The sequence below is a fragment of the Pteropus medius genome, unplaced genomic scaffold, assembly GCF_902729225.1.
Source record: "Pteropus medius unplaced genomic scaffold, Ma_sr-lr_union100, whole genome shotgun sequence".
NCBI classification, from domain to species: domain Eukaryota; kingdom Metazoa; phylum Chordata; class Mammalia; order Chiroptera; family Pteropodidae; genus Pteropus; species Pteropus medius.
Window position 1 is genome coordinate 24,775,088 of NW_024344378.1, and position 14,588 is coordinate 24,789,675.

The window sequence follows — 14,588 nt, forward strand, 5'->3', positions numbered from 1 at the left end:
CTTACTATAGAGCCCTTGCTCCAGCTTGGAAAAAGAACTCAGAACTACATATGCTTCCCTGAACAAGCCAAATCTTTCATGTCTCTCTGCCGCCTCATCTACTAGGGATACTTTTCCCTGTGTTGACTGTTTGGTAAACTACACATCCGTCAAGATCCATCTGTCAATTTCTCTGTGAAGTCTACCCTGCCAGTCTCAGCTCTGTATCTTCCTTCTCTCTGCTCCCACAGCACTCTGCAGATGGCTTGTCAATGACTGATTTAGTTCTTACTGTTCATTAACACATCTGTGCCCCTTTGTGGACCCTGACTTTTTTCTGGTGTTGACTCAGTTCCTAGCACTAGGTCTGGCACCCTGGAGGTGCTTGGTAAGCCCTTGTATTTCATTTATTCTAGATCTCATCTTGTCCCAAACCAAATGACCTAAGGTCGTTTACGGTGATGTAGACCATACAATGTTCCCGGGTGATTGGGTCTGATGCTTAATACACAAGTTAAGACACTCTACCCTCATAAGGATTTTCTTCTTTTTCTTGGTGGTGCTTATGCCCAAGGTGTTGTTCCTCTGCATGCTGGGCTTCTCGGCACTCTTTGCTGATATCCCAGGGCTGGGGTTTCGAGTACTCCATCGTCTGCCACCAAACAACTCCACAGCATGAGCCAAAGTTGGGCCTTCATACCGTCCATCCTCCTGTAAAGAACCAGATGCTAAACACACAAGGGAACAGCAAGCGATGGGGAAGTAAATAAATTAACGGCTTCCAGTAAATTCCCGAAGGTGGAAAAGCACAGGCAGCCACCAAAGAATAATGATTTGGCCACCCAAGTGGCCCTGTTTTCTGCTAAGACTCCCCATTGGGGATTTCAGCATGTCCTCTAGACCTGGTCACATCCCTGCTGAGTTCCAGTGATGTGTTTTGATAGGGCTTAACAAAAAAAAATTTTCCCTTTCCAGTTTCAGAGATTATACTCCAGAATTAACACTGTAGAAAAGTTCATTAAGACGTACTTTGCAAATTATGGCTTTGGAGGGCTTCAGGGGTGTATTTGTGTGTGTGTGAATCTATTTAAGTAAATTAAGTTCTAGTTATCATTGCATTACTCCAGGTGTATTTTCACCTAGTTTGATGCTTGGGACAGTCTGACTTGAAATACAGAGTATTTGGCATACATGACATTCACCTTGGAGGGCTCTGGGGAGTGCATCAAATAGTTGGGCTGCTGGGCTCTTGAGTGACCGATATCCAGGGATAGAGCCCAGGGACTCAGAACACCATTTATATTATGATGCAGTGAGCAATGAAAACATACTCAAGGGGAGGGTGACTGTTTATAACAGCTGCTTCTTGTAAGGCAACTCCCTGTAAGCAGCAGGGATTTAATTATTGAATTAAATATTAATTGTTCAATTAACAATGATTGATAATTCTCCCTGTAAGTCAGGAAAGCCAATTAATAAAACTACAAAAAGTTGCGTATGAATTAAAGATGATATTGATATTTCATAGGTTTAATAAAAGGGCTCTTTTAAAATTAATTCCCATTTACTGTCTTTATTTTCTGCAAACTTTTCAGGTTAGCTCTCCTTTGCAGTTCTGAAGAAGTGCTTGTAAATAGTTTTTCTTTGTTGTAGATAATATGCAAATAATAATGAGGCTTTGTGTGTGTGCATCTACTCCTTCATCCTAAAGTTCAGTGACTATTTGACTTTATAACTTGAGTTGTGACCTTCCTATTCCTGCATCCTGTTACAGATCCCAGGATGCTAAGCAACTTGGATGCTGGATGTGGGAAACCTTTATGCCTGTCTATTAATCATTTCTCTTTTCTCTAACCGTGCCCCAATTTTGCTTTATCTCTTTCCCACTGGTTATAGTTTTGGGTCTATCAATCAAGGTGGAACATCCCGGACTAATGGTTGGCACAGAATCCAAATAAGCCAGTCAGAATCTCCCTCTCTGGAAGCTGAATCTTGAATGCAGTTATACAGAGAATGAAAATAGTTGATTATTCCAACTGATGCTGAAGAGAGTCCCTGCTAACAAGTCACTACAACTGACTCCAAAATGGAATAAACATTTCATGACACAATTTCATAAACAGGTTTTAATTACCTTTTTGAATAACATTCTGAATCTGAAATTTTGTAAAAATTTTATCAATGGGTGTTAACTAAAACAGCTTAAAAAATTTAATGCCCCTTTATTAAAATTTAAAATTTCTGCTCTGCAAGAGACACTATCAAGAGAATTAGAAGGCAAGCCTCAGAGTGGGAGAAACTATTTGCAAAAGAAACATCTGATAAAAACTGTTATCCAAAATATACTAAGAAATCTTAAAACTCAATAAGAAAACAAACAACTTGATTTAAAAAATGAGCCAAAGACCTTAACAGACACTTCACCAAAGATACACAGATGGCAAGTAAACACAACACCAAGCGTGAACTCTAAGGTAAACTATGGAATTTGGGTGTTTACGATGTGTCCATGTAGGTTCATCCTTTGTAAAAATGTATTGTTCTGGTGAGTGATGTAGATAATGGGGGAGCCCATGCATGTGTGGGGGTGGGAGGTTGGTGGAAAATCTTTATACCTTCCTCTCAATTTTATCAGATGCCTAAAACTCCTCTAAAAAATAAAATCTTTAATAAAAAAAATTAACAGATCCATTACCAACAACATATAAAAGAATCAGCCTCTACTGCTTTGGTTTTTCTAAATTCAGAACATCCCAACATGGGCCAAGCTTTACTCTTAATGATAATCTTTTAGGGCTGAAAAAGGCAGAATGCCTTTGTTTAATCTTTAGAGGTGGCTTTTTGAGAACTAAATTGTAGTTTGAATCATTCTTTCGTTTTATGCAAAACAATAAATTTGTTTGGGATAGGTGAAGAATGTACGTTTTATTTTTAACTTGGGAGGACCATTGTGAGCAAAGACATATTCTCAGTTATAGAAAAAGTTCATGTGGAAGTTGAAGATTAGGAAATTGATCCCTTAAAACGTATTCATGCACTTTGACCTCTTAGCATACCTTTGTATTTGATATCTTGGAGACTGTTAAACTAATCTAATCCTTTGAATAAGTCCTTCTTTTTTTTCTTGAAGACAGCCAGAATCTGTTTCTATTGCTTACAACCAAAGAAGTTTATCTGATAATCCTATATTTAACCTTCTCAGCTTCTGAGAGATTTTTCCAAATACCTAAGATTATGGGTTCTTAGTTTGTCCATGATAACCTTGAGCCAAAGCTTATGATACTAGTCTTTCTTCCACACTCCACATCATATTCCTACATGGCTTACTTTCTTTTACTTTCCTATATTCCGAGGCTTCATTACAAGTGTCACGATTTCTTCTTGTCTTTGCTTTATCACCTGTTACTATTTCCATTAGATCAATTTACATATACTAGCATTAAAATACTTATATTTGAATGTAACTTCACATAAGGAACTCTGATATCAGAAAGATTTTCTATATAAGCTCTTTCTAAACTGGGGCTGTTAACAGAAGTTTGGAAGAACAGGACTTTTCATAAATTTCCTTAACTTATATATACATTTAAATAGGTGTTTTTTTTTGTTTTTTTTTTTTGTACCTTAGGACTTCTCAGAGCCTTTTTATAAGTCACCAAGAGGGCCATTTAGCATGATGCCTATTTGATCTTTTGTTCTCCAAGTACCAAATTAGCATCTTTTGATGTTCCCTGGGACAGTTTGGGATCTATATAAGGAAATGATCAGTTCATTGACCTTTTTCACTTTTTATAAAAAAAGAGAAATCTTGGAGGTCTGTTTCTAAGACATGCCACCTGTCTTCGTGAGTGGCTCATGTAGAACAATGTTTTAAGGAAGAACATCACCAATATTTTCAGAAGTGAATGAAGTATATGGAGCAGTTTTGCCTTTATGTTGTAACCCCTTGGTTCCATGCAGGGGTAGTGGGATGCTGGGCTGGGGGGAAAGGAGGAGTGTAACTGTTTGCAGCTAGGTAGGACTGAGTCGGCTCCAGGTCACTTCCTGTGTCTTTGCTCCAGCGTTACTTCTTACCTCTTCTCATCTGCTGTTCATGGTTTCAGCTGGTGCTTCCTTCAGCAAAAACTGAAGGTTGATAGGGCAAATGAGAAACCAAGTACACTTTATCGGTTAGTTCAGTTACTTTATGCTATAAGCTTGGGATGGAAACAAATGGAGCAAATAAATCACATAGGCTTTGTGACAGTAACTGTAATTGAGCTTTGGTTTATGGCCAGGTTGAATGGACTGTCACGATTCTACAATGCTGAGGAATGATCGTAATTAAAAACCAATATTCATAATAGCTCCTAAAGACCTTTCTTCCTAGCAGCTGATTGCATTGAAAGCTCCCTGTGGAGTAGATAGGAAGCAGGTATTTTGGTTTACATTTTAGATGAATTAATAAAACTAGCTTTGTGCTGTGTGCAGCATTAGACTAATTGTGCATATAGGCCTATGTGCTTATTAATTAATTAACCAAGTTAGTTATTCAACATATGATCTTACTCATAAGTATTGCACATACATGTGGGAAGGAGAAAGAAGGAGCATTAAATGTGCCTCTACGAACATCTCAGAGGGGAAAAGGATTTTACCTGTCAGAGATATGTTAGGACTGTGAAAAGTATATGAAGTCAGTCATTTTAGTAATTCAAATCACAGTTCTATTTGTTCTGTGACACTAGTAAAAAAGATCATTTTTTCCCTCCAAAAGATAGAAAAGAAATTGAAGACTGCGATACGACTCGTTTGACAATGCTATCAACAGTGTCACCTCGTGGTGGGTGTATGATTCAGTTTCCAGGTGATTTCTGCCCTCCTTCCGCCACAAGCATGACTCTGGTTATGCCTGTGTTTCTTCTCGCCGCCTCATTCAGCCAACCTTAGCTGGGGTGTTACAGTGCCTGATAATTTAGGTTTAATGAAAAAACTCACTCAGTTTAAACAGCTGACTGTGAGAAACTGCCTCTTATAGACTGCTGCCACTATGAACCTGGTTAGGAAGAACTTCATGTATGAGTTATCCAACATTTGGGAAAGTTTCTCTTAACCTTAGAACGTCTAAAATTAGGCAGCAATACAGAGTCAGTTAAATAACTCTCCAAGAGTCACACAGAATATTGGGTGATATAGCAGGATTTGTATTTTCAAGGTATCAGTTAGTCCCTAATTAATAATAAAAGCATTCAGATTACAATGCTTTCAGTGGAAAGTTTGAGTAAGTGAAAATGCTTATATTAATTGGTTTCTTTCCAGATGTGAGAGTAATGATGACCACAGCCACTATTTTCATGCTATGGACCTACTATGAGCCACAATCCTTTATACAGATGAGTTTACATTATGGCTTTACACATATTAACTCAATTAAACCTCACAGTCACTCTATGAATAGGTATCATTGTTATTTTCATTTTATAGATAAGAAACTGAGCACAGAGGGGTTAGATAAAAGCTGCCTACTATCATTCAGGGAGGAAGTGCCAGAGCTGGGAGAATGAATTCCAGTGGTCTACTTGCCAAGTGTGTTTTTATGAGATTTAGATCTTGAGAATTATGCTAGTGAGGAGAGAGGGAAGGTTGTACCCCTTACCTGATAGAGGCTGACGTATTGTTTCCGTAGCCACTGCTGCCTTTGGTCAGGGAACTTCCTCATCTTTCTCACAGCTCTAGTGAGTTCCAATAATCCGCTGAAGAGCATTTTAGCTGTGTGCTTTGGTGCCACAAAATGCAATAATCTATTGTCCGTGGTCTGAAGCCCATAGAGCAGTGTCACACCAGTCTCTGAGAGAAACATGCTACTCAGTTTGTTCTGAACACACACAGTGTGTATATCAATGCTAGGGTGTCCCATGTACACAGCCTTTGCTGAAAACAGATCCAAGACTCCCTCTACCAGGCCACTTAATCCAGCATTGCACAGTAACGGGAATTTACCAGGCTCGGATGTGTTACTAAGCACACCAAGTTTTGCTTTAGCACTGGCTGGGGAGGCAGTGGTGGGCTTTATCCAGGTCAAGGTGCTATTGTCAGGCTGAAGCTGGAGGAAGCAGCGGGCAGAGAGGTGTGTGTCCTGGTCATAGTGGATAACCGTGGCTCCCTGCAGTAGAAACTGGTGCACATCAGCTCGGATGGACAGGACATACCACGGGATGAGCTCTGTCCCATGGTCAAAGGCCTTCTGCGGTTCTTCTAATCCGTGAGGATCCCATTCTTTCGGCTGCTCAAAAATGTCATTTTCAGAATCCAACAAATCTCCAATTATAAACCTGATGGAAAGAGATACAAATTTTGTCTGTCTTATAATCAGAAGTGAGAACGACACAAAACCTTTCACTCACACTGGACATCTCTTCATTTCACTATGAATTCAAATTAGCACAGCAAATATAAAATGCTAAAAGTTACAGAGTAATTTTTTATAGCTATATTTTAAAACCTGATATTTATCAATATGTCTGACCATAGGCATAAGGGAAAAAACTCCTGGATCAGTTAATGTATTTTTAACAGCAACAACAATAATGCTCATTATGTATTAGTTTTCTCTCGTGTCAGGAACTGTTAAATACTTTATATACATTCTTGCTCTTAATTCAACCTACTAGCAAAGTAAGTCTTCTTAGTTTTTTTTTTTTTTTTTTTAACCAATGAGGATACCTGAGGTATAGAAGGGGTAATTTGCTCCAGGTTACCCAGCTCAGAAGAGGCCTACCCAAGGCAGGATTCTGGTCTGACTTTTTAGCCTTGGATCTTCATCACTAGATTCGTTTGCCTTCTACTTAATCATGAACAAAAGGTCATGACCTGAACACACTGGGGCAAAAATAGGCAAAACAAGACTTGATAAGCTGGTCTGAGAAGGGCCTCTGTTAAAAGTAAAATACAATTAGTCCAAAGGTACTCGCTGGGAAATAGTCACGGTGGCCAGAGGAGCAAGAGCCACTCTCCTTAATTCAACATTATAGATATCCATTGGGTGTGTGTGCACGCGTGTGCAAGCACATGTGCACATAAAGGACTTGTCTGCTTGGAACATTTAACAAGTTGCTTTCCCTGAGTCAGGAACCTGGATCACTAGGGCTAGAAGGATCTGGGGGAAGGCAAGGGAGACACTATTGTTTCCTTTCTATCTGGCCACCTTGGTAGGAATGTGCCCAAGAGAGACTCAATCTCTTCAAAGCATGAGGAATTGTTAGTAAGATCAAAGTTTCTGTTGTTTGATCCATAGACATTACTAGCAAAGTGGTGAATAAAATTGAGAAGGAGCTGGTCCATACATCCCTGGGAAGAAATGTTCCCATCGTCTTGAGGCACCTGGGCAGCCTTCTGCCTCTTGGCAAGGCATGAGCAGCAGCACTGGGCTCCTTGGACTCTCAGTCTAGATCCTGGTCCCTGAGCAAGATCCCACTCCTGCTTTCAAACAGCAGGTTCTTCCTCCTTGCCTCACATAAATAGATATCCTTAAAAAAGAAAAGAAATCTATAGGAGATCTCACAACTCGGATGGTCAGAATATCCTTTTTAGATAATGCACACTGGAAACAACCCAAATGTCCAGCAACAACAGAATGTATAATTAAAATTTGATGTATTCGTACAATGTAATTCTGCACAGCAGTGAAAATGAACACACAAGAGCTAACCACATGCAACAACATGGACAAATATTAAGCTAGACACACCAGAATACATACTGTATGATGACATTCATGTAAATGTAAATTTCAAAACCAGGCAAAACTATATCATGTAGAAATGCATAATAGTGGTAAAAATATAAAAAGCAGGCTGTAGTATCGTAAAATTCACAGTAGTGAATTTTTATCTAGGGTGAAAGGTAATGACATAATTGAGAAGGGTCCTGGCAATGTTTTCACTCTGGATAGTAGTTATGTATGCATTTATCTGACAATGATTCAAATACATTATTTTTAAAAACTTTTAATTTAGAATAGTTTTAGACTTTTAGAGATGTTGCAAAGATAGTATAGCTCACATCCAGTTTTCCCTATTAACATCTTATATTAGGATGGTATATTTGACACAATTCATGAACAACACTGATACATTATCATTAATGAAAGTCCATACTCTATTTAGATTTCCTTAGTTTTTTTACCCACGTCTTTTCTCTGTTCCAGGATCCCATCCAGGATACCAGATTACATTTAGCTGTCACGTTTCTTTAGGCTCCTCTTAAAGCTGATGTTTTCTCTGACTTTCCTTATTTTTGAGATCTTGACAGTTTTGAGGAGTACTGGTCAGATATTTTGTAGAATGTCCCTCAATCAGATTTTGCCTGACATTTTTCTCATAATTACACTGGGCTTATGGGTTCTGGGTAGGAACACCACAGAAGTAGAGTGTCATTTTCATCACATCATATCCAGGGAACATACTATGAACATGACTTATTCCTGTTGATGCTTACCTGGCTGAAGTAGTGTTGGTCATGTCCCACTGTAAAGTTTCTTTTTCTTTTAAAACTCCTATCTATACTGTCCTCTTGGGAAGGAAGTCATTATGCACAGACCACATTTAAGGAGTAAGGAGTTATGCTCTACCTCCTAGAGGGTGGAGTATCTAATAAGTTACTTGGAATTCCTCTGCATGGGAGACTTATCTCTTCTCCCCCATTTGTTTATTTATCATTATGTATATGAACTAATGGATAATTATTTAATACTTTGGGTTATAATGTGATGCTACTTTATTTTGTTGCTCATATTGTGCCAGTGTTCGCCATGGGGATTTTTTTTTCAGTTGGCTCATATTTTGTTAACGTAACTCCATCATTGCATTTTTTTTTTCTTTCTTTTAAGCACTTCTTTACTCTCTGGCACAAGATGTCCCAGGTTCGTCTTGCTTGTTTCATGTCCCAGTCTTAGAATCAGCCATTTCTCCAAGGAGCTTGCTTTCTTTTATTGAAGAATATTATTAGAAATCAAGATCTGGTTGCTAGGTACAAAAATACATTCTATTTTATGCACTTAATTTTACATTTAAACATAAAAGAGAAGAAAGGAAAAAATCCTTTGTGTCTAACTTAACTCCATCCCTCTGAAATTGCTCTCAGTAACAATGGAAAACCAATTCTATGTCCTCCTCTGCAATATTTACGTCTATGATTCAAACGTATAGCACAGTGATTAGGAACATGCCCTCTAGAGTTACCCTGGGTTTAATGCCTAGCTCTACCACCTATTTGCTGTATCACCTAGTCAAATCACCTGTCTCTGAGCTTCACTTTACTTATCAGTTAACAGCCAAAAGACAATATCCATTTCACAGAGTAATGGTGAAGTTCAAATAAGATGATACTTGTAAAGCACTCAGCATGGCATCTGGCTCAGTAGAGCATACCACTACAATGAAATACTGGAAGACTGAGGTTTCATCCCTTCCACGTATCCTTCCCTGCTTCCTTTCCCCTAGGCTGAATCAGCCCAGCTTTTTGTTTAGAAGGGCTTTCTTTGGGTCTGCATCCAAGCCCTTTACTCTTTTTAGTTCCTTTCTCTGGAATCATTTGCACATTCTCCATGTTATACTTCTTATTGTTTTTGTTGTTTTTTTTAAGGAAAAAAAGGATTCAATTGGTGCCAGTACCCATGAAATACAACATGTTAACTGAACATAGAATTTCTGATTTTAATTTAGCAAGAGAAATGATGTTTCCCGCATTCTGTTTAATATGAGTTCTGTGCTAAATCAAGTATTTTCCAGTGAAAAACTACAAGCATTATGAAAAACAGTGTCTGGACAGAAAAATTATGAGGCTTTTCTGGAGCCCATGTCTGCTGCTCAGAGATGATGTAAGCTGGGAGAGAGCAGACACTGTCTTTCTTAGCATCAGTTTCTAATTTAGAACACAAAGAACTAATGGTCGGTGTTAACAATTCCATTAAAAAGCATTCTTCCAGGGACTAATGCCCAAAATAAAATTGACAACTGTTTGTAATGAAATAAATTCCTTTCAAGAAAGAAACTAGTAGCTTTGTCTCTCAGATCATATAGTGAATTTTATGCACTTCTGTGCCTGATTCTCTCAGAAAACAAGTTGCTGTGGGTTTACAAGAAGCAATAATGTGGTTATTTAGGAACTAAATAATATTAACCAAAGGTCAAAGATGTGATTTACCAGCAAGAAACTACCTTGTCACACTTAAGTCATATGCCTTAAGGCGAGGACCAAAGAGTGAAAGAAAAGGAAAATCTGTATACAACCCTCGAAAGGGTTCTGCAGCATCCTTCAGTTAGAAACTATAAATTGACAGATAAACATTTTTCTAATGTTCCCTGATGAAAATCCTCTATTAAAGGACAAGTGGGCGATTTATCAGCCTAGTTATGTATTTTCTTAATAATGGTTCATTACTTCCTACAAAGTTAATAGGATTACATGAACATGATTCATCAAATGATAAACCTAAATTTAATTCTGTATGATAGAAGAAAATGAACAGTTTTTTGAAGGACTTGCTATAGCTGTTTCCTGTAATAAAATTCGGTTTTAATCTTGCTTCTGGCAAATTCTTGCTTTTAATTAACATAGCACTTTCCTCAACTACAGGCAGCTTCTAAATCATATCTGGGTAGTCTGTGGACTTCAGAGCCAGCCTGCCTGGGGTTAAATCCTGGCCCTGTTAGGGGTGAGACCCTGAGCAAAATGAAAGTGTTGTGAGGATTAAGTAATTTAACATATGTAAAGTATTTGAGATAGTGTTTGTTTAAAAGTAGGCTCTCAAATAATAATAGCATGTTAAATATTACTAATATTATTGTCCGGATTGCATTTCCAATGTCAGTATGGGGCTCTAGATCAAGAATGGATTTCCAAGTCCTGGCAGATGGTCCTGGAACCAATGCTAGCTGACCTAGTTTCAGTCAATTCTATTAAACACTCCCACTCCCACCTTGTGTGTTCAGTGCTTCATTTCAGAGTTGCAATCTATTAAGAAAGTATTATTGGTACTGAGACACATGGGTTTCAATGTGAGGATTTCAATATAGCTTCATAGGTTTCGTAAAAAAAAAAAAAATTTGCATTTTTTGAGCTTCCCCCCAACCGTGCCCCCTTCTAAGAGTGCGTAGAAGCAGGGTCTGGAGAATGGGAAGTGGAAGAGAAATGTCCTTGGGATGTAGATGACAAAACACTTGGGAAGAGCATAAGGGAATAAGCAGAAAATTAGGAATAAAAATTTCATGAGAGGTGATAGGATGAGGTAAGAAATTTATCACTTGAAAGAACCCCTAGCCAAAGGAAAGGATGGTAAAAGGAAAGCTCTGAGGCTCAACCAAATGTAGCATTCCTAAAAGTATTTCGGAAAGATTGACACCTTTAACTACACCCCCTCCCCACAGCCCCAAGTGAAGATTGTTATAAAAAAGAGCCATATGAAATTCATTATTTTATCTACTTAGGGATGATATATCCCTTATAGTATGATTTAAGGAATTTTGGCTAGATCTCAGTATAAAGAAAAGGTTTATCCCAAACATCTGTTTGATTTTTCTTACAAATATTATAAAACTTATAATAAATTATGATTCTCTCTTTCCTTTGGCTACAAAGATTCTCAGAACAAAATTCAGTCACTGCAAAGACTGTATCATATACACTTCTGTATGTATTATTTTTTCCTAACCTATTTTTCTTTTTCATTAATATCTTCGATTATTTATATTTATTCTTATAAGCATCTACAGAATCTTTTGTGGAAGAAGGCAGATATACACATAGATACCTATATATAAAGAGACAGGTAAATAAAGGTAGACATAGGTTAAGGACTTAAATGGCTTTGAGATGCTTCTTGTGCAGGCATGTGCTTATTTGTAAATGGTCTCTTTCTCTCTATATAGCTATACTATATAGTGTACTAATACTATATATTCTATAACATATATCTAATACTACATGTACAATATTAATGTCAGCAAAATGCTAGTGAGAAAACTTTCAAATAATATTTGAAACAAATTTTAACAAATAAACAAATAAAAAAAGAACTAGTAAAGCTACCTATGAGAATTTGAGCTTTAGGTTTGAGACACTGTGCTGAGGGCACTACAGTTAATCTTTGAGCACCTGGGTCCTCTATGAGGGAATGAGCAAGGAAGTGAGGTTTGGAATAAAGCCCAAAGCCTTTGTAGAGATCTGGGATGTGGGTTTACATCCTTAAAACATAGCAGCATTAGGGATTCAGATAGATACAAGTCATTCATTTCTGTGTTTACCACCAATTCTAAGTATCTAGTACTATAATAGCAAATAAATTATTTTCCGAAAACACTATCACACTTTCCAATGTAGGTGCACATACACAGGGACAACTAGGAAAGCCTTTGCAGAACAAATAGCAATGTCTCACAAATACACACACTTGTGTATAAGGGCTCCAAGGTATGACTCATAAGTGCTGACTGTCAAAGCCAGTAGACCTAATAGTTTTGGATGGTGCTAAACGATTCCTCCAGCTGGCCCAGGCTCTGACATTTGAGTTAGCCTTGACCATGAGTAAATGGCTTGGAAGAAATGCCTCAAGACCACTGGTTTATGAACTTCTCATTTGGTTGTGGGTAAGCATGTCTGGCTAGACTGTAATGTGTGCTGATAACAGCAATCGGCACATCTGAGCAATGTCAAAACCGAGGATGCCACCTCACAAAGCTGTGTTTCTGACAGTGAGATACCTGACCACATGACTTAGAATCACCCACAGGTTGGGGGGAGCTGCTAAAAATACTGATTTCTGGATATCACTCTAGCTCTACTAAATCGCTATATTTAATTCAAAAATATGTTAATACTTGTCCCTGTATCCCATCCAGTGATAACTAAAAACCATTTTTTAAGGGAGCTATGAAATAAATAAAGAGATCATGGTTCTAATCCGTAAATTTAATTGGTCGAATTTTTAGAAATGGCAGAATAGGTCTAGTTTCTTTCAAGGAGATAACAGATGACAAGAAATTAAATTATGAGCAGTAATTTTAGAAGAATGCAGCCAAATCAAACAGATAAATTCTAATTCAGAATTGGGAAAGTGTGAAGATAAAGAAACATGGGTTATATAAAGGTGGTGGGTTTTTATTAGGTGTCTACCTGAAACCAAACTGAAGTAGGAAAAAGGAGCAATGAGCATCCCTCTTGTTAAAATGTACGACTTACTGCCATCGAGCTTTATCCTTCAAGGAGTTTTTCCTAGAGCTGTTCCCTTCACTGGGGCTGTCCTCTTCCTCTGTCTCCAGACTTCGACTGCAGCTCCTGATGATCTGAAAGATGCTATTGACCGTGATCTCCTTCTCTGAATTCTTTAAGCCATTTTGTCCCACTCGTTGTAAGAAATTATCTTGTCCACTGTAGTCGGCTACAAACTACAGAAAAATACATATTTTGTTATTGTGATTTCATATAATACATCTAAACTACCTAGTTGCTGAGGGAAATGAAATCATAATAGTCATAAACAATGGTATTTGTGCCAATTTTAATGGGGGGAAAAAAAGAACCACCAGGAAAAACATTTTTTTCCTTTTACCACATGAAATACCAAACCTCACTCTAATTTCCACTAAGACAACTTTAGTCCCTCTAGGAACCAACACTCCACTTCAAATTGAAAACACAAGAAGTAATATTATTCCAAGGTTCCCTAGGGAGATTAGCCACTCTGCAGAGGAAGGGCAGGGTTATTTTCTCAGTGAGAACTGAGAAAACTATGAAAAAGTATACTGCTCTATGGAACCAGATAAAATTATTGGGCCCAAGGAAAACACTGAGGAAAGGTGACGTTTTGCTTTATTTCCCATATACTCTATGGTAATCCAGAGGCTTCCGGGTGGCTTTTTAAGCTCTTATTGTCTGTATTCTTTTTTTTTTTTTTTTTTTTTAGGTATGAAACCCTTGGTTGACCTCACAGATTGCAAGGACCTTGTCAGTTTACAATCCCTTATTTTTTAAAAAATTTTTTATGCCTACAGCATCTGGTCTTCCTAGGTGGTCTCCCATTCAAGTACTAACCAGGCCCAACCCTGCTTAGTTGCCGAGATCAGATGGGATCGGGCCTGTTCAGGGTGGCATGGCCGTAGACTCTTATTGTCTGTATTCTCAACGAGGAAGTTTCTCCCATCAGAGGTAACAGCTAGGGCTGGGCCTTGAGATGTGGCATTCCCTTTTTCCGATACATGAGGAAACTGCTGTGGGTGCAGCATGGGGGATTTGCTTTAAGCTTTCTCCTCCATTTCTTGCACTTTTATCACCCCCTTAAGTAAGCCAGAGAGATGCAAGCTGGTAGTGTTGCCTGCTTGCAGGAGACACAGAAGAGGCTGATGTTTAGAAGTCTTCCCAGGGCCACTGAGAAGGAGAATGTATGTTTATGTGTGTATGTGAGAGTGCGTGTGTTTAAGATCAGTAGCAGGTACTGCTATTGTAGTGAGAATGACCCTAGATTTGGGTGTGGGGCTTCCGGGTATGGGACTCTTCAAAATTCTCCATAAAGTTACCCTGATTTTAGTCTCCTCTTTCATTTCTAAACACCAGATAGGGAGGCTTCTTTATCTTCT

At 38.2% G+C, this 14,588-nt stretch overlaps 1 protein-coding gene and 1 non-coding gene across 4 annotated transcripts in view; both read right to left on the reverse strand.

The window, feature by feature from the left end:
• The window catches only part of PLCE1 (phospholipase C epsilon 1), a 287,768-nt gene that overhangs the window by 66,290 nt on the left and 206,890 nt on the right, over positions 1 to 14,588 (reverse strand). For all 3 annotated transcript variants that reach the window (XM_039871703.1, XM_039871701.1, XM_039871702.1), the window contains exons 7-9: positions 13,195 to 13,400; positions 5,615 to 6,290; positions 508 to 690 (exon numbers count right to left, since the gene is read on the reverse strand). In XM_039871703.1, the coding sequence (XP_039727637.1) occupies positions 508 to 690; positions 5,615 to 6,290; positions 13,195 to 13,400 (1,065 nt within the window). The remainder of the gene's footprint in view (positions 1 to 507; positions 691 to 5,614; positions 6,291 to 13,194; positions 13,401 to 14,588) is intronic.
• On the reverse strand, positions 13,998 to 14,116 carry LOC120609865 (5S ribosomal RNA). The gene has a single exon (XR_005654849.1). It is a non-coding gene; the product is annotated as a 5S ribosomal RNA (ribosomal RNA).